The 24,450-nt window shown below is 43.2% G+C and overlaps 1 protein-coding gene across 1 annotated transcript in view; it reads left to right on the top strand.

The window, feature by feature from the left end:
• Positions 1-24,450, top strand: part of Egflam (EGF like, fibronectin type III and laminin G domains) — a 180,936-nt gene that overhangs the window by 80,096 nt on the left and 76,390 nt on the right. Inside the window, exons 4-6 of the mRNA XM_021208318.2 lie at positions 6,948-7,065; positions 8,083-8,218; positions 22,018-22,184. Of these exons, the coding sequence (XP_021063977.1) occupies positions 6,948-7,065; positions 8,083-8,218; positions 22,018-22,184 (421 nt within the window). The remainder of the gene's footprint in view (positions 1-6,947; positions 7,066-8,082; positions 8,219-22,017; positions 22,185-24,450) is intronic.

Genomic DNA, 24,450 nt, shown 5'->3' with positions numbered 1-24,450 from the left:
ATAGAAGGATGTCAGTCAATAGTGGGTACATAGAAGGGTGTCAGTCAATAGTGGGTACATAGAAGGATGTCAGTCAATAGTGGGTACATAGAAGGATGTTAGTCAATAGTGGGTACATAGAAGGATGTCAGTCAATAGTGGGTACATAGAAGGATGTCAGTCAATAGAGAGCATATAGAAGGATGTCAGTCAATAGTGGGTATATAGAAGGATGTCAGTCAATAGAGAGCATATAGAAGCATGCGTTGGTATCTTAGTGGGCAAACAGGAAGGCTGTAAACTCTCTTAAAGTATTCGGGGGAGATACCACACAAGGAAGATTTTTAGCTCTCTTCCATCTTGTTCTTTTCCTTATTAAAGTGTGTGTATGAGTGTGTGTGAGTGTGTATGTGTGTGTGAGTGTGTGTGTGTGTGTGAGTGAGTGTGTGTGAGTGTGTGTGTGTGTTTGAGTGTGTGTGTGAGTGTGTGAGCGTGTGTGTTAGTGAGTGTGTGTGTGTGTGTGTGTGTGTGTGTGTGTGTGTGTGTGTAGAAGGCATTGGATCCCTTGAGACTCAGGATTGTGCAGATATCTCTGATGGGTTCTTTCTCTCTACAGACTCCCACCCCATTGTTCTGTTGCCCTTTGTGCTCTCATCCCCATGGTTTAAAGCGGCTTACTGCCACAGCCATGTCATAGCCAGCGAGTGAGAAAAGGAGAAGAGGGGAACACACCCCCTTCTTTCTAATAAATAGCTTTGTGCTTTCACCTGTGTCTTACTGGACCAATTTCATTCATGTGACAATTCCAAAGGAAGGGAGGCTGGACATCTCATGCCATGGTCTGGCTGAAGTGCAGGGATTCTGCCATGGGTGAGGACTGGATGGATATGAAGAGGTCAAGTCCTAAGATGGAACTGTGAGCGGAAGGGGTACTAAGATAGTAGATACAGAAAGGCAATTGAACTTTGAACAGGCAGAGGCTAGCTTTAGATAGGAGTGTGCTATATCTGGAAGCCAGGAGATTGGAAAGACTAAGTTATGGAAAATGTTATAGTGGAAGCTATAGTCACGGCTACTTGGGATAACTTCATTGATGTTTTGATCCAGTTTCCATGTCTATAAAGGGGGAACAATAGCACTAACCTCTCAGAGCTATTGTATGAAATGGAAAAAGCACTGGCGTGCTAAGACCTTATAAATTCTAAAACACCATGTAAAAGCATTTGGCTAAACCAATCATGAGATGCACATACGATATGTGCACCTGTGAAGAGGGAAGAACCTTGGGGTAGAGCTATCTTCACTCAGTCATTTGAACTTTCTCTCTGAGAGCAGTGAAATACATGGCTTCCCCTTCAAAATCCCTGTAGGTGTGAATCAATGGACACTGAGTCCTTGACAGATGCTCCTGGTGTTGTAGAGACAAAGGATGAAACTTTAGGGAGTAGTTTTGCACTTCAGAAAAAGACTCCGGAAATAAGCAAACAAAAATCAGGGTTCTCCAGCAGCACCCAACCTTTCCAAAAACCAAACAAAATGAAGAGGGGGAAGGGGAATTAGAGAAAGATCCTGAATTCAGTCAGGCTTCCCCAGTAAAGCATCCCCAACAGAAATGAAGCGCGCCGCGTGAGAGAGAGGAGCATCTTGGCTTACTTTCAGACTTTACAAAGCACCAGCACACAGAAAAACCTTTTTATTTAGCAAAGAACGTATTGGGCATTTCCTCCAGTTTCCCGGAAGACTGAAGTGGCATTTAACAAGAGATTCAAGGACAGACATATAAAGATTTGTTGAATTGTCCGGTATTTCACTAATCATTCCGAAGATTTTCACAAGTCACAGTATTCTGAGAAATTCTATTTGTGGGGAGAAGTGTCAGCGGAGGAAAGGAGAGTAGATAATCACTGAAATCCAGTTCTTTCTTTCTTCACAGCCCCGATTTCTTAGTGCTCTTAAGTCTCTCACAGGTGGGCCGCCTGACCAGCATATCGCATGAGAAATAATGAGCTGGATGCACTTGGCCTCAGTGTCTCCCCATCTGAGGGTAGCACTAATCTTCCACGTCTAACGAGCAGTTTGAGTGCTTGCTAATGTGTATATGCCACTTCTACAAATACAATTTTTCTTCATTTTTATACTTGATATGCCCACAGTTCTGATCTATGAACATTTGTATCATAATAATGTTCTACAGGCTTTTTGCTGGTAGATTGTATTAAATAATAACCTACCCTTCATTATTATTCATGTAAACCTCACAATACTTTTCTGTGTAGATATGATTAATTTAGAACTCGGGTTTCAGAGCTGTGTTGAGCAGGGTTTGGATCCTAAGTCGTCCCTTCCTAAGTATACGCTGTAAGTACATTGAATTGAATAAAATTATATACATAAGGCAAGGATGTAGGACAAATAAACCAGCCAAGATGGTAATTAATGTTAGTTCAATTTGATCTCTGCTACTGGATAAATCAACACTAATCTATGAAATCACAGCATTTCCCTCTGCTCTTATATCCATATACACATAAACACACATTACATATACATATATGCATACATATATGTATACATATACACATACATTACATATACATACACATACACATATACAATATTATTATATATGTAGCTGTGCATTTATAGCCCAACCTATCCTATCAATATTATATTTATTCTGACTTCAAAATTATTTATTTTACTTTCTCTATGATGACTTCCCAGGGGAAAAGGACCCTACAGAAAAAGCCAGTGGAACGTTCATTTAGTTTGAAAGTATTTCTGCTCTGTGGGACAGGCCTACAGTGTCCATTGAGAGAAGAGAAAACCTGAGGTTTTGGACCCACCACTCCCTCTAGACTCTAGATCTCTTGACTTGACCTCAACCTTGGGATAGAAGATAAAGTTATGATTTATCTTAAGATAAATAATACCTTCAGGAAGCAGAGCAGGAGGAGGCACTATGGATACAGACTTCATGTTCAGCAGAGATCTCTTGTGAAGGAGTATGTAGGAGAGAGACAGAGACAGAGACAGAGAGACAGCTCAGTGGTCCCAACAAGGAGCCAAGGGATACTGAGGTAGAAATGGAGGAAGGAGGCAGGTCTGAGGACTTACACAGTGACTGAAAGAAACACCCCGTTCTGTCTGAAGAATTGCTGACTACAAAGCCTGAAGCCGGGTGCTGTCTTAGCTTGTTTTGTGCTGCTACAACAGAACATCATGGGTAATTTATAAGGAGAAGAAATGTATTTGGCTCATGTTTCTGAAAGCTGAATGTCCAAGGGCAGAAGAGTCACATCTGTTCAGCATCTGGTGAGGACCCCCTGCTAAGTCATCCCATTGTGGAAAGGCAAAAGGGTTAGAGAACAAGAGAGAGTGACAGGGACAACTCACTTCTATTTACGTTTTTAATGTTTATTCTTTTCTTCCTTCCTTCCTTCTTTCTTTCCTTCCTTCCTTCCTTCCTTCCTTTTTTTCCTTCTTTCACTTATTAATCTATAGCCCAGGCTTGACTTAAACCCTCCCCATGTAGTCAGGATGACCTTGCATTTCTGAGCCTCCTGCTTTGACAGTTAAGAGCCAGTTTTTCCAGTAACTAACTAGCCTACTCCCCTATTAACTAACGTTAGTCTATTCCCGAGGGCTCTGTCCTCATGACCTAATCACCTAGGACTTGGCTCAACCTCTAGCGCTGTTGTACTGAGGATTTAAGTCTCTATTAGATGATGAACGTGGATTTAATGGGAATGCAATCAAGCTCTAGGAGGTACTATTGATCAAGATGGCGGGGTCAGTAGTTGAGCTCTTTTCGTAATGAGGTAATCTGCTTGAGGACATCTTGATTCTTGGTTCCTTTCTTTCATTTTACTTCAGTTTACTTATTCATTCATCAAAAGTCCCACATGAGCACTGGCACTGTGTCTGTCAATACTCTCCTAAGGTCTGTGATGCCAGGGGAGGAGGAAGTCGCATCCTGCCCTCAACTGGGTAGGGAGAAGGTGAACAGGCAATTATAAGACAAGGTGAGTAGTGTGGAGATTGAGGCCCACCAAGGACACCAAGGAAACAGAGGAGGGGCATCTAACCAGACTCGGGGACGGGGTAGAGAAATGAGGTAATGTCTCAGTTGAGTCATGAAGGATGGGCAGGGTGAGCCAGGCAGAAGTATGGAGAAGGGCATTTCATGGAGAGGAGCCGCAGGTTCAAAGGCCCAGAGGCAAGGAACTGAACGGCATAAGTATGGTCCCTGCCAAGTTCTCAGTTATGACTGGAATATAGAATGCCAGGAGGGGTGGTGGCATGGTGATGTGAGAAGAGGGACACATGTACGCTGTTCTAGGGGAAGCTTTAAGTGTAAAGTGAGAGGTCCATTTTGAAAGTTAGGAAGATAGGGTCCAGACTAGAGTACAGTCAGTACTTGTAGACAGAATCAGCCCAGCATCATCATTATAAGGGCTTAGATTTAAATGGCTATTGGGATAAAATGACAGAGATAGATTCCAATGAAGAAGGTGTCATCAGCTACACTTAAAACTGATGGGGTAATGGAGAGAGGCGAATGGATACATAAGTATCAAGAATTTCTGGCTTAGAAAGTGAGAGGAGAAGAGGAGGGTTCCATTTAGCTTTCCTAGTAGGAAAAGGAGTAATTAGGTATGTGTGGTCAGGTGTTAATGTTATTAGGTATGTGTGGTCAGAAGTTAACAATTGATGTCTTGAGTTTTCATAACTATTAGTTGAAACTTTTGAAGCATCTTTTAACCTCCTAATTTTCTTCAGTGACAGTGAACATCTAAAGATGTCCAGGAATAAAATTAAGATGTGATCCCAGCTCTCAAACAGTTCAATAGTTTATAAGCAGCCTTGTTTGAGAAATAGTCACAGTAACAGTTTGTAATACAAGTTGATTGTACATATTTTTGGACTCGTGTGTGTGTGTGTGTGTGTGTGTGTGTGTGAGAGAGAGAGAGAGAGAGAGAGAGAGAGAGAGAGAGAGTTTCTGGTGTGTCTATGTGTGACTGTGTCTCTTTCTGTATCTGTATCTCTCTGTGTGTCTGTGTCTCTGTGTGTGTCTGTTTCTGTGTGTGTCTGTGTATCTGTATCTCTGTGCGTGTCTGTCTCTCTGTGTGTATCTGTCTGTCTGTTGCTCTCTCTCTCTCTGTATGTGTCTACCTGTGTGTCTGCATCTGTGTGGGTATGTCTCTTTCTGTGGGTATGTGCCTGTATCTGTCTGTCTGTCTGTCTGTCTGTCTGTCTGTCTGTCTGTCTCTCTCTCTCTCTGTGTGTGTGTGTGTGTGTGTGTGTGTGTGTGTGTGTGTGTGTGTATGTGTCTATGTCTGTGTCTCTCTATGTGTTTGTCTACCTGTCTGTTTCTGTGTGACATCTGTGTGATGAGATAGGATGCAGTTAGGGCTCAACTATAAACAGGAATCACTCCTGACTTATCTCTGCTCTATCACAGTGTGAAGGTAACTGCATGAGACTTTCTCGGTTCACCAGTGGTTTTGACTGACATCACACGTGGCCATGTGTACAGTTTTTGACCTCTGATGCCATATCAGTGTCATGAAAATCTTTGGATTTTGATATTTTGGATTCGATTTTTTTTTTTTTTTTTTGCCAAATTAGTGGCAAAATTCTTAGCAGGTGTGCTCATCAAGTTTAGGTGGTCTCGAAAGGTGTCAAGGAAAAGTGTTGACTCCTGAAGTGGATGGTGAGCCTAGGTAAGCAGAGGTGCATCATCACAGATGCCGCCGGACAGTAGGCATCACAGCCTGTTTCCTGAGCATGGCTTCCTTACCAACTATGGTACAGTATACACACAATCCCTAATGTTATAACCATGCAGGGCAGCTACATGTCCACTACTGAAGAAGAAGCTGGCACTCGGGAGGTCTGATGTGAAGGGCACAAGTGGGAAAGGGTAGAAGAATCAGGTCCAGGCCAGAACAGGTTGGCTCTAAGCTGGTACCCTTCCCACTGCACCGTACTCTACTGCTTCTCTCTGGTGAGGCCAGCTGCACCGCCCACTTAGCACTGCTGATGGGGACAAGCCTCTTTTCTTGAAGCCAAAGAGGCAGATCTTCAGTTAGGGCTTTCTACTTAGTATGGCTCTGCTGGGAAGTTCACACACACACACACACACACACACACACACACACATCCAACATTAGTTCTAGCAGTTCTCAGGGAGTGGGAAGCAGCCAGCATCAGCACCACTGTCCGAATCATCTGGGAACTTGTCAGAAATACAGATCCTTAGGCCACTCCCCATTCAGGACTATGGAACTAGACACTATGGGAATTGACACCATCATTTACCTTAAGAGAGCTTTCTTGGTCTTGCCATTGCTTTAAAATTTGAGAACCCAAATTTTCATCCCTTACTCTATGGTACAAATCAAAACTCAAGTTTGCCATGTGGCGGGCCTCTCTACATTGCAATTTAAAACTGGAAAGAAAGACCCTGGGTATCCCCGAAAGATCCCTACATGCCTTGCAGCAGCTCTGAGAAGAGCATCTGAGGTGTGAATAAGCTCCTCTCTGGGGCACTGTGCAGACTCTAATAAAGACTGACCCTTTGGACCTGTGAAATATGTTGCGCTGCTTTGTGGCTTTTGAATTTTATAACTGGTCTAAACGTAGGTAGAGCAAACAGTCTCTACCCCCCAAGCGAGTTCTCAGAGATCTAAGACGTAAACCTTACAGAAACTGTTCAGATCAACAGTTCTCAATGTATGGATCGCAATCCCATTGGGAGTCGGAGATATCATGACACATATCAAATATCTACAGCACGATTAACAGATATAAAGTAGCAAGAAAATAATGTTATGGTTGGAGTGACCACAGCATGAGTAACTGTATTAAAGGGTCATAGCATTAGGAAAGTTGGGAACCATTGCTCCAGACTGTCCAAGTAGAACTTCTAATTTTTGACATCTTTCTTGTTTGATTATTGGCAGGAGGAAGTGATTGGAGATTTGAAGCCAGGCACTGAATATCGAGTAAGCGTAGCGGCCTACAGCCAGACTGGCAAAGGGAGGCTTAGCTTCCCTCGACATGTGACCACTTTGTCTCAAGGTAAAAATGGGCTCAAAATAGTTAATGTTGGGAGAGGCCTTCCATGTACTTATGCCTTCAGTCAGCAAAAAATCACGTGCCAGGTACTGTTTGGGGCTCTAAGAGGCCAGTGGTGACCACAGTAAGCATGTGTCTGCTCTATCAGAACTCAGCAGGCCCAGTCAAGGCATTATCTGATTAGCACATTATGACAGATTGTACAGTGTGGTACCCAAAGGCTACAGAGACTTACCCACAGAGGGATTCAGAAAGAAATGAGACTAACCTGTGGGTAGGAATCAAGATAGTGAAGAAGGGGAGAGAACAGGAGAGAGTCTAGCAAATGTTCATCCATGTGATACGGAGGTGGATCCTGGGCCCATTGCCGTCACTGTCCACCCTGTCCTCTCTATCAGGAAGTGACATTAATCTATCTCCACTCTATTACAAGAAGTGCTTAGAAAGGTAGAAAAGTTCCCCGAGCCTAAATAATAGTGTGCACAAAACAAGAGGGTGTGGAGGTCTTGACATGTAGACAGTAGTAAGTACCAGGTGATGCGATTCTTTTCATATATGAGGGGATGCAACCATATGCCCTACCATAGCTGTGTATTCTGGTCATACATACACAGCTACATACAGAAGTGTCAGAAAGTAAGTGACAGTAACAATGGGGATTTAGTTTCCTTGGGGATAAGTACCAATTACAACATGGAAACGGATGAATAGTTGATTGGAGATAGAGGTGTGGTAGAAGATTCTCAGGGGTACAAGTCATGTGTCTCTGGGCCAGTGTAGCCAACTGAGTTTTTTTTGCCAGCTAGGGGTTCTGGGAGGAGAAAGGAAGACAGAATTTCAATGATGTATGTTATATGGTGAAATCGTCTATGGTTTGGTTGTTTGGTGTGGTTTTTGAGGCCATAACAAATAGCTCTCTCTGTCTTGGTAGTAGAATATGCACTTATTTTTGAATGTACCCAACCTCTCCATCAGCTGAGACCACTAGCCAAGTCTAGTTGTGTTTGTCATCCTGCCTAGATTCCTGCCTGCCCCCTGCAGCACCCCAACAGCCACATGTCCTTGTGGTTTCCGATTCTGAAGTGGCCCTTTCTTGGAGACCTGGGGAGAATGAAGGAAGTGCCCCAATTCAGTCCTACTCTGTGGAATTCATCAGGTAAGTCACAAGTCAGATCACACACGACGTAAGACAGGGGCAGATGGTCACCTGACCTCAGCTACATGTGTGGTCAAGGTGGCGCATAGTCTCGGAGGACTGTGTTTGCAATTGGGTCAACATATGTCCCTGAATATTCGTCTTGGATGAGTCGTCATTGGATACTCTCCACTCCCCGAGCCTTGTTTGCAGCCAACACTGCTCTGAGCTCTGGAAATACTTTATGCACCTTTACCAACAAGCTGGCCTTCATTTCAGGCTCGAAACTTGCCCTTCTGACTTTAAAGTATTGTATTCGAAGTAAATATTTGATGGCTTTGGCTTTTCTCAGAGGAAGAGGGAAGAACTCTTTACATACAGACACCACGCACTCCAGATCCGTATTACCTTGGGGTGACTTTCTAAATTTGAATTCAACTTCCTTCCTTCCTTCCTTCCTTCCTTCCTTCCTTCCTTCCTTCCTTCCTTCCTTCCTATCTACATCCTAAGCTCTTGTTATGCAGTTTGACGGGCTCTAGAAATTCACTCGGAACTCATGATTGCCAATTCTGCTGTGCAATTTTATTTTAAAAAGAGAAAGAAGAGGAAAAGTCAAACAAAAGGAATTCCCAATACAAGGTCTTTGGCCTGCATTTGGGTCTCCAGTTGATTCCGGGTAGAAAGTGAGCGACTGGGGTTGGTCCGCCCTGCATTAAAGATGAGGGGCCCCTCTGAGGCTTCCATGTTGTGGATTCATAAAGAGACTTGGCAAGATTCACTCCTCTGGTTTTCTGAAGCCGGGGCAAAGGGTCCTGTCATGATGTGATGAGTTGGTTTTTTTCTGTCTTGACCTCCCAGTTTATTCCTGGGCTGGCGGAAGCAGACATCTGTGTCTTCTGAGCTTGTTTTCAGGCAGAGCTTGATGAATTCCAAGCAGCAGAAACTTGAAAGAAGATTGAAGCAATAACATATCGGCTTCTGTGACTGTAAAGCCTAGTGGCTAGTCTGAATTCAGGGAGCACTAGACCCATGTCGCCTAAGCAGTCTGCGTCCATCCATCTCTCTGTTCATCGATTAATTTTCCAGCAGGCTTTCCCACACCCTTAAGTTTTGTGGTCTTCAAGCTTAGCTCCTTTCAAGAGAGGATGGATTTCTCTTCAAACCCAGCAGAACTTCCATGCGCATCCTGATTAGTCAAGTCTAGGGTCTTTTCCATTGTCCATGCTGGTCGCCATGGTCAGGGTGGAGAGAATTTATGAGTTAGCCAAGCACTGGTTGTATAATAAGCTCTGAAAGCAATCGTAGATGGGAATTTCAGACCCAGAGTGTGTAGGCTCAGGGTTCAGGAGAACCCTTAAGGGGAAACTGTAGAACAACTCTTGGGAAATGGCAAATGGATGGTAGGGAAACCTGGAAGAAAAAAAAAGAAGGAAATAAGGAAAAGAGGAAGGAAAGGAAGAAGAGAGGGAAGGAGGAAAGAGGGGATGGAGGGGAAGAAGAAAGAAGGGGGAAGGAAAAGGGGGAGGGGAGGGGCACTATGGCAAAGTTCAGACCAAGGCCGAAGTTAGCACATAATCCTGTCTCTCAACATATCTTGCAGGCAAAGCCTGGAGTGTGCCTAGAATAGAAACGATTCTAATCCTGGTTCTAATACTTAAGCAATACTTGGAGTTCTAAGACTCCAGTTTTCTCGTCGAAAAAAAAAGGCCTGGGGGGGGGGGGAATTTAACACATGATATACTTCCACAAATAAATTAGACAACACCAACGGAACAAAATGAACTTAAAGCTTAAAAAGAACTTTAAAGTTTGAAAAATGAAAACTTATCATCGTCTGCCCATCGTGGGTGTAACCCCCAGCAAAGATGGTAATTCTTCTCTGAATTCTGCACTCAAAAGGGCATTTTTCAGGCTCACTCTGTGTCTGATGTTGATACAACAGAGAAATAGCAACAACAGAGAAATAACAGTTTCCTAGTCTCCCATGCACACAGGAAGTAGAAAACAACAATATTTACCTTCAGAACCGAGAGAGCCAGGAGAGGATGCTGCATCCTTAACTCTTCAGCTACCATGTGGCCCTAGACAAGGCCCTGCCTTCTGAGCATCCAACACCTCTCAGAGTTTTTAGTTCCCTCAAAACACAGCTGGGAGAAAGGCTCTGGGCACAAGGGATTTCCTTGGAAGTCAGAATGAAAAAAGGGACTCTGAGATGGGGAGAGAGGAACCATCAGAGGACATTACTAAAGATATTACTACAATCTTCCCTGGAGCCTAGATTCTGCCCCAGATTACATGTAGAATGGATGCTGGGGTACATTCGTCATGGGTTGAATAACTAGCTAGAACCCTGAGCAAGCTGGGTAACCCTGTGAGTCTGACTTTCTTTAGCCAGAAAATTCAGATTATCTTAGGAGGAAAAAAATCAAAGATGTCTCTCAGCGCCTTACAAACAATTACATTACCAGCCATTTGTTTTTTTAAGGAAATAATGTAAAAAGCGTTAGAGAAATATAGCGAAGGGAACCTTTGTTGCTACTATTAGAGGCCACTATAGTAGCCAAGATCCTACCCCACCAACTGTAGAAATGAAACCCAGATCCAACTCGGATTCTGCACGTGCCAGTCTCACCCATGGCCCCACCCCCTTTGGCCCACTGTCACCATCCAGCTACCACTGGAAGATCTTTACTGCTGTGGTGTGATAGCCACACGGTGCTTAGCAGGCACCTGTGAGCTGGCTCAGCAGGTAAGGGGAGCTTGCTGCAAACCTCCATGGCCTGCATTTGATGCCAGAAGCTCATGATGGAAGGAGAGAATTGGTTCCAGCAAGTTACCCTCTGACCTCCACATGTGGGTTGCCAGGCAAGCATGCTCATTTGAGCGCACGCACACACACACACACACACACACACACACACACACACACACACACACTGTAAAAGAATAAAGGCTATCAGTTCAGTATATGGTGAGGCTTCAAATAATCTCAGTATCTGTGACTCATTTGAAGGCTCTGACTACAACTTCATCCCAGGGGCCATCGAACCTGAGATTTAGTGGTCTTCACAAATTAGTGAACCACTAGCTTTCTTCTCAGAACTTCACCCACAGTAGCCATAAACAAGATGAACGACCACAATGTTTAAGAGGAACGTGGACCTGGATTAGTTCTCCTAGCCCTCAAACGTTACTATTGAAAACATTTACGAATTCTTTTCTTCTCTGTCATTTTATTGTTCTGGGCAGGAGGACCTCCTGCCCGCTCCTGAACTGCATACCCAGCTCTGAAGAACTAAGCTAATGCAATCCATTTAGAAAGAACGGAAAGCAATGAAAAATGTCAACCCATTCCTGTTGGTTTGGAGAAATTATTTAGGAACTTGGGTGCTCAAGTATAAGCTCTCCCTGCCAAAAGGACCAAAATTAGCAATAAGAAGACTAGCTTAGATGCCAGCTGAAACTTCAATTTAACAAATGATGCCGCATGAAAGCAAGAATTCTTTTTTATTACTTTACTTGCAAAATTGAAAATCTCAGAAGCACCTTGCAGACGGCCACATGGTCCTAGAAATTTTGCTAGCCATTAAGGCCTCAGGCTTAGATGAAAGGGATAAATGTTTTTGCAGAAATAAGACCTCCAGTCCTACAGGTAGATCCCTTCAAACTTCAATTCTTCATTCGGTGATGGTTCCTAGTGAAACTCCTTGTCAGGGCAGGGGGAGCTGATATAAATTGAATTCCCACGTTAGCAGCTCTGGGAGCCGTTTGTAAACTGCAAACGGAAAAGCCTGCTCTCTTGCCCACCTAGGACAAACTGTCCGTCAAGTTTATCATTGCCCTGTTACATCCATCTGTTTGTCATTTGATTAGTTTAGACCAGTATGTAAATAAAGAGAGGCCAAGAGAGCTGAAGGTCAAATAGACTTTTTTTTTTTTTTTTAATGTGATGACTTAATGGTTTGGACTTCACGCCACAGTTCACCAAACTTTGCATAAAATTAACCTGTAAGAAGCAAACTTTGCATAAAATTGGCCTGTAGAAGAGACAGTGGAAACTATATCGAGAACATGGGGCTTTCTCTCCCTCCTGTCCCATGGGCCCTGGCTGATCTATGGGATCGAGCCTCTTCCTTTAGAACAAGAAGCCTATTTTGCAGTCTTTAGGCCCCCCAAAAGTGCCTTAGATAGAAGTCAAGGGGTCTCTGTACTTGGTTGGAAGATAACTATATTTTTCCTTTTGGCAAGTGAGACCTGACACCATCTTCATAAATCAATGGCGACTCCAAACCATGGGGACAAAGCAGTTCTTGGGACTTTTGTCCCAGCCCTACCTCTGGTTGCCTTTTCTAATCCCATCACAATTGTACATATCTCAAACAGAAGCTCAGCAGAAATTATCACAGTGACCGACGTTCATCACTGGGTTCTCTCAGTTAACATTTTAATAACGAGGTACATGTGAAAATACCATACTTACTACTTAGATGATTGTTGTCAATATAGTGATTATGACCGTACATCTAAATTCATGCACATAAAACCATTCTAAGGAGGGGTACACAGGCTTCGTCAGACAGTCACAGTGGCATAAGAAGGTTAAAGGCCACACTTTAGGTCAGGAATTGGCAGGCCTTTTCTTGAAAGGCTAGAAAGCATTTTGGCTCTGTCGGCAATCCAAGCTCTATCTCAGACATGCTCTACCACTGTTATAGGAAGGCAGGTGTGAACCTTAAAACTTCAGCGAGTGTGTTCCCATAAAGGGTGACAGCTGGATTTTCTTGACTATTGGCTTGGAGTATCCTGTTATTCCTAATATAATTTAATTTCCTCAAACACCCTAGGGGAGTCTACTATAGACATCTACTCACACTAGCCTGTGTTATAAATGAATGTGTACCAACCATAGGTAAGATATTTAGAGGCAAATAAGCTATGACCTGAACTTTGTGACAGCGTCATGAGGGATGTGGAGTCTGGAGGGCTAAATGGCACAGCATGGCTGAGGACACGAGCTCTGGGGAATGCTTTCTTGGCATCCAAACTTATTTTTTAATCTCAAAAGTTGTAATTGACAGATCAAAGTCGCACGTATTTGCGGGTGACCCAGTTCTGAAGGCCTCTGAGCAGGTTTCTTGAGGTAGCGAGGAAAGACACATCAGGGATGCTGCAGAAGAGGAGGGAGGGAGCAATATGAAAGGGTTAGACTAAAGGAAGCCACTTAAGCAATGGCTTAGAGGCAAGAAGAAACTGTTCCTGGAATTGCTGAGAAAGCCTGGAGCGATGTGTGGGGAGAGGAGGAAGGAGGAGTCAGACCAAGGAAGGCATTAAGAAAGAGTTCACTTTTTATCCTGAAGGGAAAAGGGAACCGAGGAAAGTTTTCAGGAGGAGAGCAATTTCGGTATTAGTGGTTTTTTTTGAAAGACCATGGAGACTTCTCAAGGAATGCAGAGAGGAACAGGATAAAGTCCCAATGAGCTTGCAGTCTAGAGAGACAGAAAAATGAAAGAAACCACATCCAAAGGTGATCATCAATGTACCAACCGCATTGGGTTCAAGCGCCAGGAGATTTTTAGAGAAGCCCATGACACTGGCACCTGAGCTGGTGCTCATGAAGGATGAAGTGGGAAGTGGGCGATGCTCTTAAGCCATCAGTGAAGTCAGTGTCCCTCAGCAAATGTTAAATGTTAAATTGGAGGAACCACCATGGTTTAAAGGGACCACAAGTATCTGATGGCACTACGTATTTGGTCCACTTTATTTTAGGTCAACAGGGCAACCTCCACTCTCCAGGCCATTCTATATGTGTTACCACATCACCACATCTCCTGGCCATTCTGTATGTGTTACCACATCACCATGTCTCCTGGAGGGTGGCTTCCTGCTCCACCAAAATCTACTCTCAAAATTAATTCCTTAGTATGATGTAAGTACCTTGAGCCCAGTTTCCTAGTTAATGTCTATAGGATGTTTAAGCTTCACCTCCGTCTCAGCTTCAAGGACGCCAGTTCTCAAATGGAGAAAGATGATGGATTGGAAGGTATTTGGACCCATTGAGGAGGTCCTGACCTACCATTTTTTCAAAAGAAAAATGAAGTAGAATAACAAAGAAAAACATGAGACAGTATCCAAAAGGGCATAAGCAGGGGTTGTGAAACTTGTTTTGGTGTGTGTGTGTGTGTGTGTGTGTGTGTGTGTGTGTGTGTGTTACAGTTGCCCAGTCTTTCGGTGACTCATAGGAAAAAAAATCAATCCCCTGAATCAATGTGGTTTGAGGTCGGAGGCTCCCTATCCTGTTCTAGAAGTTGCTTTTTACTTAACCTTCCACAATTGATGACCACCTTCCTCTGTTTCTGTACAGCCATTGCTGCAGGATCTGTCTGTCCCAAGGCATACATGCACCTTTATTCCTAACCACTCCTAATTGACACCAGGTTTCCTTTCTAATGTCTCTGTAAGAAGCCATTGGGTATCTTATTCCCATGTGTAATATTCAGAAGTGTTTACACCCTCATCACAGGATACAGTCTTGTCTCTTTCCTAAAGACACTGCCGTACATCTTGTGCATTCAAGCCAAGCAATGCCCACCCTTTGAACTCTGCCTCTAGTGGTCAAGGACTGGCTGGGTCAGTGGTTTTCAACCTGTGGGTCTCAACCCTGTTGGGGGGGTGGGGGGGGTCAAAGGACCTTTTCAAAAGGATCGAATATCAGATATCCTGTGTATCAGATATTCCCGATACGATTCATAACAGTAGCAAAATTACAGTTATGAAGTAGCAACAAAAATGACTTTATGGTTGGGGGGTCACCACAACATGAAGAACTCCAAAGGGTCACAGTGTTAGGAAGGTCAAGGACCACTGACTGATCAACACAGAAAACCACTCTCTGCTCCGTAATGAGCAGTGGGCCTTTTCTACAGCCGATGACCCTCCGAGTTCACAGTGGGCATGTGATTACTTTGAAAGTCCATAGTAGTGCCTTTTCTGCTGTAGGTTCTTTTACTCAGGGTTATGCCGCTTATGTTTATTGAATTGACTTGCTACAAATTAACATGAGTTTTTTTTTCCAAATGTACGATTAAATTTTCCTTACGTTGGCTTTGCTTTTGCATTTCTATGCACTGAAGTCATTTTGAATTTTGATTCTGTCACGCACCTTATGAAGAATGTCTTAGTTAGTCTTACTATTGCTATGGTAAAATTCTATTACTAAAGCAAATTGTGGAGGAGAGGGTTTATTTCACTCATAGTTCTGTATAACAGCTCATCATCCAAAGAAGTCAGGACAGGAACTCAGTCACGGCAGGAACAACGAGGCAGGAGCAGATGCAGAGGCCATGGAGGAGTGCTACTTACTGGCTTGTTCCTCGTGGCTTGCTCAGCCTGCTTTCTTATAGAACTGAGAACCACCAGACTAGGGGCAGCATTACCCACCCACAAAGGGCTAGGCCTCCCTGATCAACCACTAATTTAGAAAACACCCTACTGGCTTGTCTACAACCTGATCTTATGGAGGCATTTTCTCAATTGAGTCTTCCTCCTCACTTGAGTCCCTGATACACTTGTGTCAAGTTGACATAAAACTAGACAGGACAAAGAGTCCATGTCCCAGACAAATATCTGTATTCCCTAAAATTCTTTGGATTTTTAAAATATGAGTCCTTTTTTTTTCTTTTGAGTTCAAACTACTAAAATCTTTGTTGATGTTTTTAACTTGACCATACCTTCTTTATCTGAGAATTCTTCCCACCGCCATGTACCTTTTCTTCTTCTTAACCACTTATATATTGTTCTTGGAACCCTAACCCTGAAACACACACACACACACACACACACACACACACCACATTCTTTTTTACCCTTTGAACTTTTCTGAGACACATGTGTATTCCAGCCTGGCTAATTAAACAGCAATCATTAAGTATTTTCAATAAATGTATTTTAGAGGCAGAACATCAAAAGTTAATTATCTTTTTCTTACAAGTTTTTCAAGATGTTTATAGTCCAGTTTTATGTTGTGTTGGTATGATCCCATCCTCCAAAGATCCTTGAAAAGAAAGAGAGAGAGAGAGAGAGAGAGAGAGAGAGAGAGAGAGAGAATACACTTCTGTGCACATGCACTTGTATAGATAGATATCTTGGGCATAAGTCAGTTTCTATGTACCCACTCATTATATTATTTAATTTTCTTATTGCTATGACAGAACACCAGACAAACTCCTTGAGGAAGGGAGTTTATTGTGGCTCACAGATTGAGGGATCAGTCTTTCGTGGAATGGAAGGCATGGTGGTGACAGCTGCTCTAGCTGTGGTGGCAGGAGCTTGAAGCATACGGTCACATGACATCCACAGTCAGCAAGCAGAGGGAGATGAATGTTGATGCTCCATTTACTTCCTCCTTGTTAGTTAAGCTGGGAACCCAGCCTAGGGAATGGTGCCACCCAGTTTAGGAAGTGGTGTCACCCCAGCCTAGAAAATGGTACTGCCCAGCCTAGAGAATGGTACTGCTCAACCTAGGGAATGGTACCACCCAGTCTAGAGAATAGTGACACCACCCAAAGTGGCTCTTTTCACTTCAGTGAAACCTCCCTGGAAACACAGTCACAGACAATACCATCTAGGTATTTCAAATTTCTGTCAGATTCATAATAGAAATCAACTGTTCCATTCTCCCATTTGCTTATTTAGAAATTCTTACTATGCAACATTGGTGAAATTATTTTTTTTAATCAGTTAAAATTATAACTCATATTTTTAAATGATGGTAATATCATAATCACTCCCTTTTAAGGCAAATTCTGTAAATATACATCAATGAACCACTTTGTAAATGTAGCTATGGTAATTCCTTTGTATGTGGGTTCCCCAACTGGGTACCAGCTTGGAATTCTTATGTACCTCGAAGGTCTTATCTGTACTAATAGTTTATTGAAGAGAAACAAAAACTTAAAAGTCGTTTGCAATGCTGGGGGCAGAATTTTACAATAATTTCTTAAATCCTCCCTTTTTCCTGGTTCAAAAATAATCATTTAGGTTTCAGCTTTATCAAATCTTTAAATACAGTATAAGTACCACTCGTATAAAATGAGTATACTTATATCTCATTGCTTTCTGAAATATTAATAATTATAATAATAAACAGGACGGCCACAAAATGAAGGCAAATATAGTGGTGTGTGCCTGTAACTTATGCACTCCGGAGGCTGAGGCAGGAAGGTCAACATTGGAGGGCAGCCCGGGCTGCAGAGCAAGGCCCTTTCTCAAACAAAACACTAATAAATCATCAGTACATTTTGGGATAAACTCAACTGACTTTTGATAAGGTAGGCACTCAGTTGGTAGGAGCCAATACAGCTCAGTGGTCAAGCAGACACTGAGACAGAAAACCTTGACGGTGCACAGAAAAAGATGCTACAGGCTTGTTCACCTACTCATGTGTTCTCATGCTCTGTACTCATCTTTTGTACAGATCAAATGGACATCCTTATCAGGGCTTATCCCTTCTCTTTGGTTATCACATTCACGTACACGCACTTAGCACTTAACATACTACATGATGTACTTGGTGTTCCTCTGACCTCCGCCACCCAAGGATTCTCCATTTGTTCCTTGGGTTCCATTCCTACGTGTTTTCAAATCCAAACACTTTCATAATTTAATCTGAAGTCTTCCTGGTCCTTACAGACTTCCCACAAGAGGTCAGTTTACATTGAACTATTTTAATCCAGTTCTTGGGGCTGAGAGATAGCACAGCCATTGAGGGACATTGCTGTTCAGTTCCCAGCACCCACACCAGGCAGCTCACAATTACCTGAAACTTCAACTCCAGGAGATATTATGCCCTCTTGGATCCTCCTGACACTTTATATATATAAGTGGAGCACACACGAGCGCGCGCATGCACACACACAATTAAAATTAAATTTCAAATACATGTATTAAAACCTGCTATTTTGCTTTGCTTTCCTGCTGACACTTTGTGGTCCTGTTCCTGCACTGACCCCCAGATGTACTATTCCCCCAATTGCAGCTCCCTAAGGTGGGTTGTCTTTATACTTCCCTAGAAGCCTCACAGAATATAACTCCTGCTAAATTGGACCCTGCCAAGACAGAATCTCATGGTATCAAGAAAATGATTGTTCACTAAGATTTTGACTGCCAATGGGTACGGTGGTCAAAATGTAAGAAGAAAAGAAATAAGAGAAACATACAGGTCTGTACCTTTAGGTAAATTCTTTTCTTCCTATGTTTACAAAGGTAGAATGGTAGATCTGTCTCGTAAGCTTTGGGTATCATAATGTTTGAGAATATGATTAAGAATCTAGGGGGGAGCTTTTACTTAGAAAAGTAAAACAAGGGCTCAAATACATAATCTTGCTTATAATTTTTGGGACCCCCTCAAATTCTTACTGGGTCTTAACATTACCTGCCGGTGTTAAGCAATTCTTCCCAATAAAGTGAGCCACTGGGTGAGTGCACCCTGATTGCTTGAATTGACATCCTTGGCTCTTCCTACACATTGCTCAATCATTTTAAAAGCCAGCCAGGAATCCTCTGAGCTAGCCCCTCCTAAGGGATAAGATGCCTGACTTTGCCCCTGGCCACTTCTTAGAAAGTGCTGCAAATCTGAGCTGCTGATAGCTGAGGGCAGCACATTCTCCATTAACTCCTCCTACTCTGGCCTTTCATCATGGGGGGGGGGGGGGAGTGCCAGGATCCTGTTGCTATGGTGACTTGGCTGCCAACATTGTAGTTAGGATAAAATTCCCTCCCTCCCTCTCTCCCTCCCCCCTCCCTCCCAGGAAAGAAGATAAAGCTATTGTTGAGGATGGTTTAAGACAATACTGCCAGGTTGTCTCTGTCAGCCTCACCTTTGTCCTCTGGACCTGACTCTGGGACCAATGAAATGGAAAACCTGACCCAAAACTAGAGAGGCAAAGTACTAAAGGTTTTGAAGTATTATTAATCTGTGTGAGCTATATATTATGAAATTAAATATTAATGATTTCTATCATTTCCATTGGATATAGTTTTTTTTCTTTTTTTTCTTTTTTTTTTTTTTGTCTGCATGAGATGAGCAAAAAATATAAAATCCTCCCTACCCCCCAAACCCTGTAACTTTTGTATGAAGATGGCTGCAGACATTTGCAAGCAGCTCTGGGTAAACAAGAGCACACCCAAAGAGATTAAGGTTCTTTCCTCTAGAAATAGCACAGGGGAAGCCTTAGCAAATAATAGGAGAGTTTTATCGAAAGACCGCATCTCTTCTGCCTTTACCTTTTGGTATCTCCAGTGGCTCTCCTCTGTGAAGTGATTCTGTGCTAAAGTGAATTTGCAAATGAGCTTCCTTCCCTCACTCAGCTCTTCTTCTTGGATGATAAAGTCATTTTAGAAAAGAATTCCACCGTTAGGACAAGACAGGGAAGAACAGAACCCTGCTGTGGGCAGGCCCTGAGACTTTTCTTTTCCCCCCAGACCAGACACTGTCAGCACGCACAGCTCACACACACGTGGTATGGTAAGCGGAAGGAAGCCCCTGTCTCCATTTCCTTGACTTTTAGTCAGCCCAGCTAATGAAGAACGAGGCAAGCACACATGTAAGAAATGAAGTCCATCCAGGCTTCTCCTCATTTCTTTATCTGATAGGCTCTTCACAAAAGACAAACACCGACATTTTGTTTCCCGATAGTCTTTAAATACCTGGGAGTAAGGGAAATTTTACACCCGATGGAGGGTGCATGGAGGGAACCAGCTGAAGGTCTAATAATCGCCCTTTGCCCACCATCGCTAGTTTTTAATCCAGTGTCAAGTGTTTTTGTTTTGTTTTAATTTAACCTCAGCCCATCAACCCAAGTTGACCTCAGCAGTTCTCAGTTGTGTCAAATTTCTAGCCCTTTCAGAGATTTAGTTTCTCATTTATATTAAAATCAAAAACAAAAAAAAAATTTGAGCCTTTTAAGAGAATAGTTGTTAGAGGTAAATGAGTTAAGGTACCAGAACAGTGCTTAACACTTTGAAACTTTTGGCAAATGCTGGCAATTAGCAGCCATCAATACAAACCCTCCAGTTAGGCCCCCTGCTGTGCACTGCTGTTCCAACTTTCACTTCCCCTTTTTTACTACCTGCGGAGTTCTTCCTCTCCTCCAGCTAGAACAGCTAGAGGGGCTACAGTGTCTATCCTAAAGAGATGTTGGACAGCCCTATATGAGTTTATGTTTTAATTGTGGCGTTATGAAGGTAAAAAGAGGCAAAATAAATTTTAAAAATGTAAAGATGAAATTATTTTATGTGGGTGTGGGTGTTTTTGCCTGCGTGTGTGTGTGTGTGTGTGTGTGTGTGCACCATGTGTGTGTCTGACATCCCCTGGGATTGGAATTACAGGTGGTGATGAGCCACGATATAGATTCTGGGACTCGAACCCAGGTCTTCTGCAAGCATTAGTGCTCTTAACCACCAAACCAACTCTCCAGCGCGTGTAAATGAGTTCTGAAAAGTTATTTTATTTGGATTACTTGTATTTATAATTACATTTATAAATTATATATTGTACAATATAAATATAAAAATAAATAAATCATTTGTATTTATAATTATTATAATTATCATTAACAATTTGGATATTGCTATATCCAAAATATTATCATTTCAACATGAATTCATGAAGATAAAATCAGTTTTATATTTACAGGAGAGATAGATTTCTTTTTTTTTCTTTTTTTACTTTAAAAGCTTGTGTGTGTTTTATATATAGCACACCTTAATTCATGCTGGCTATATCTCAAGGGCTGAGTAGCCAGGTGGGTTAGCAGTACAGTATGGGAATGTGTTCAGTACGCAAGCAGGTATGAGTTATTAACTCCAGAAGTAAATGAGTCCCCTGAGTAATGAGTAGCCGGCACATATTTATAGTATGGTACTGGAGTGGAGACTAAGCATGTGTGCTTCAGGTAATCTTCATGGCAATTCCCTTATCTTGGTCCCTGCATCATTCACATACTACACGGGGGGGGGGGGGGGGAGACTGAGACTTAAAGACGTAAAATAAAAAGTATGTAAAGCAGAGGGACCAGCTGCTACTAAGTAGCAGAGCGAAAACTGAGACTTAAAGACGTGAAATAAAAAGTATGTAAAAACAGAAGGATCAGCTGCCACTAAGTAGCAGAGCTCAGATTTGAACTTGGCTCCTCCAATTCCAGAGACTGCACTGGCTTTGTGAATGCCACTTTGTTGATTAAAAGTCTAAATGAAGACCTACCTTCTTTGCAAAGCCCTCGGGGAGGACATGTGAAAAGGTAGCAAGCACCTTGACGTAGACATAATTTATGGTTACTATGAAGGTCTGTGAATGTGGTCATCATGAGTGTTTCCCATGGCAATTCATGCTGTCTGTCACCCTATAAAATCTGTATTTGTTTACTCAGGAATAGATGGCAAAGAGATGGGATCTCTGCTTTCCTGATCTCTAGGGATGGGAGAGCCTTGTTCAGGGAACATCTGGAAAAATACAGTTCTTGCAGATAAATGCTCCCACATGGGGTCTTTATGTCCTGGTGAAGGCCAAGCGGGCAGAAGTAGACACTCTCTAAGCAGTGCTTAGAATTGGCCCTAAAGATGATCTACTTGCTTTTATTGGCAGACTCTTCCAGTTGATGACGTTACGGTTTGAAAGCAGGACCACTTTCAGATAGGAAATGTTAACTCGCTTTTATGAGCATAGCTCTCAGAGTGAAAATGGTGTTAGCTCCCATGGCCAGCGAGCCTCTTTTCCCTACGGTATTTCTGAACCATTGCTTTTTCTTATTTTTAAATCATTAAAGACCAGATTTTGACAAGAGCTGGACCATAATCCAAGAGCGCCTGCAGATGGACTCCATGGTTATCAAAGGCCTTGATCCAGATACCAACTACCAGTTTGCTGTGAAAGCCATGAACGCTCATGGCTTCAGTCCGCGCAGCTGGCCCAGCAACACAGTCCGAACCCTGGGTGAGTGCTGTACCTGTCCTGAAGAGCATGCGCAGCTGAGTAGCTGTAGTTGCCTCTCAGAGCCTCCGCTGCCTGGGGCGTCTTAGTGCCCGACAAACGAACAGCTTTGGGATGGTGCTCTCTCCGGGCTTCTTCCTGCAGTTTTCCCAGACCTTTTGAAGGTTCGACTCTCCACTGGGACGCGGGCTATTTCGGTTTCTAAGCAGTCAGGGAAGGTTTATTTTTGCATCGTCCTTGGGGAGTTTCTGGTCGGGTTTTTGTGCACAGTCACGGGGCAGATCACACAGCAAATGAGATGCGCAGTCTCTCCCTGCCTCTTGTCTCATCGTCAGTTCTTCTTGGAACCCGGTGGGGGGGAAAGCTAAGACCCCCCCATCCCCCACCCCACCCCCACTCTTCACAGTTAGTGATTGTCTGCCAAATCGAGGACTCTCCACTGAGTGTGGTGAACACCTGTAATCTCATCCCTTGGACGCTTGAGCAGGAGGGGAGCTGTGTTAATTCAAAGCCAATTTAGGGTGCTCACTAGGAGCCTGTAACAAAACAAAAGGGACGTTCAAGTAACATTGGCTCCCCTGGGTGGTGGCCAGCACATCTCAGAACAGATGTTGGCGTGCTGACACGTAACTTTGGGGGTTTAGTTGACTGTGTAAGTTCTCATGGTGCCTCTGGGGATCTGGAGGAAGCTTAGGACCAATGTTGAACAAACAAACTCAGGCTTGTCTTCAAAGTCAAATCATGTCTCTGGTCTGGGGTTCAGCAAGCTGTCACATGATGTCAAAAGCGGAAGGGTTCAGGCAAGCTTGTCAAGTCCAGCAGAGCCCAGCCCAGCCCAGCTTCAAAGCCTTTGTACTTTGGAAGTAGGGTCACATTTACATAAACCTAGAAGCATGGTAGTGAGGACTTAGAAGAGAGATGTAAGCACATTTTTGAGAGGTCGATGTCTTTGCAGTTCCACACATGAATTCCTCAAGAGCCCTGCAGCTGCTGCAGGCCTGTTTATCCGAAAGAGGGGCTCCAAAGGGGAAGCTAACCCTGAGTAGCTTGTTTTTCCATTGGCTTGCACAAAGCCCTATTTTTGTTGTTAGGATGGAAATAAGTAACCCCCACCCCCATAGCTGTCTCCCAAGGCTAATTCTATTCCCAGGAAGATATCCACCAGGGCTTGCAAGTCCTGGGGGTGTGTGCTCTGCTAAACAGAGCACCCATCCTGCAACCTTCAAGGTTGAGTGTCCCCTCTTCAAACTGAGTTGTTGGAGTTGCAGTGGGGCCTCACCTCTAAAATCGCTCCCTTTCTCTCTACTTCCCCACCATACAACAGCTACCTTGGAATAGTAATTGTTTCCTTATTCTTTGGAATGGAGAAGCTGCCTAAACAGACTGAGAATGAAGATCTTTCTTTCCAGAAGACATGCTAGCAATTCTATTCCAAGGCCTCCATCCATTCTCGCTAAATGTGTTCTCTTCTGTCATCTCAAATTGGCCAAAATATAGAGAACTGGAGCTAGAGGCTCACTCTCACTGTCCTTCAAAACACGTAGGTGGTCTAGTTTGAGTGCACTCTGGCACTTAGTGCGTGTTCATTGCTCTTTCCCAGCCCTTAACATGAAGATTCTGTGTTCCACATCTCCATCTGTCCACAGTGTCCTCTAAGTCATAGAGTGAAGAACAAAGAAAGATGATTATGGAACAACTCAGGCTGACCCTGACCTTGGATGGACGTGGGAGAGGACACTAGCTTAAGGAACAGATGGATGGGTGGGTAGACCACCCCTTGAGGATTTTCTTTTGGTAAAAGATGTGCTGATGTGGTCTTTGAGGTTCTAGTCATTTGTTCTCCATTTCTTGATCCTATTGTTAAGGAGAGTGTTTCGAGGTGGGGGAAGAGTGGAGAAAGAGAGGCAAAGACACTTTGTGGATATGAAACATTTTATTGCATTTCTGACTCCCAGGGGAAGTAAAATTTTATATTTTCATAGTAATTGTGCACAAAGGATGGCAAAGTCACACAAAACCAAAGTAAACAATGACAACACACCCTCCCTGCCCCTCAAAATCCACAAACCTCAATGAAGTTTTTATGAGAGTTTCTTATTGCTGTTTGTGGTGTTTTGTTTTGTTTTTGAGACCAGAATAAGTCCCCCAACACTCCCCATACTGTCTCCCAAGGCTAATGCTATTCCCAGATGATATCCACCAGGGCTTGCAAGTCCTGGGGGGGTGTGCTCTGCTAAACAGAGCACCCATCCTGCAACCTTCAAGGTTG

The sequence above is a fragment of the Mus pahari genome, chromosome 11 (genome assembly GCF_900095145.1).
Source record: "Mus pahari chromosome 11, PAHARI_EIJ_v1.1, whole genome shotgun sequence".
Taxonomy (NCBI): domain Eukaryota; kingdom Metazoa; phylum Chordata; class Mammalia; order Rodentia; family Muridae; genus Mus; species Mus pahari.
This window is presented reverse-complemented; position numbering and strand designations above follow the sequence as displayed.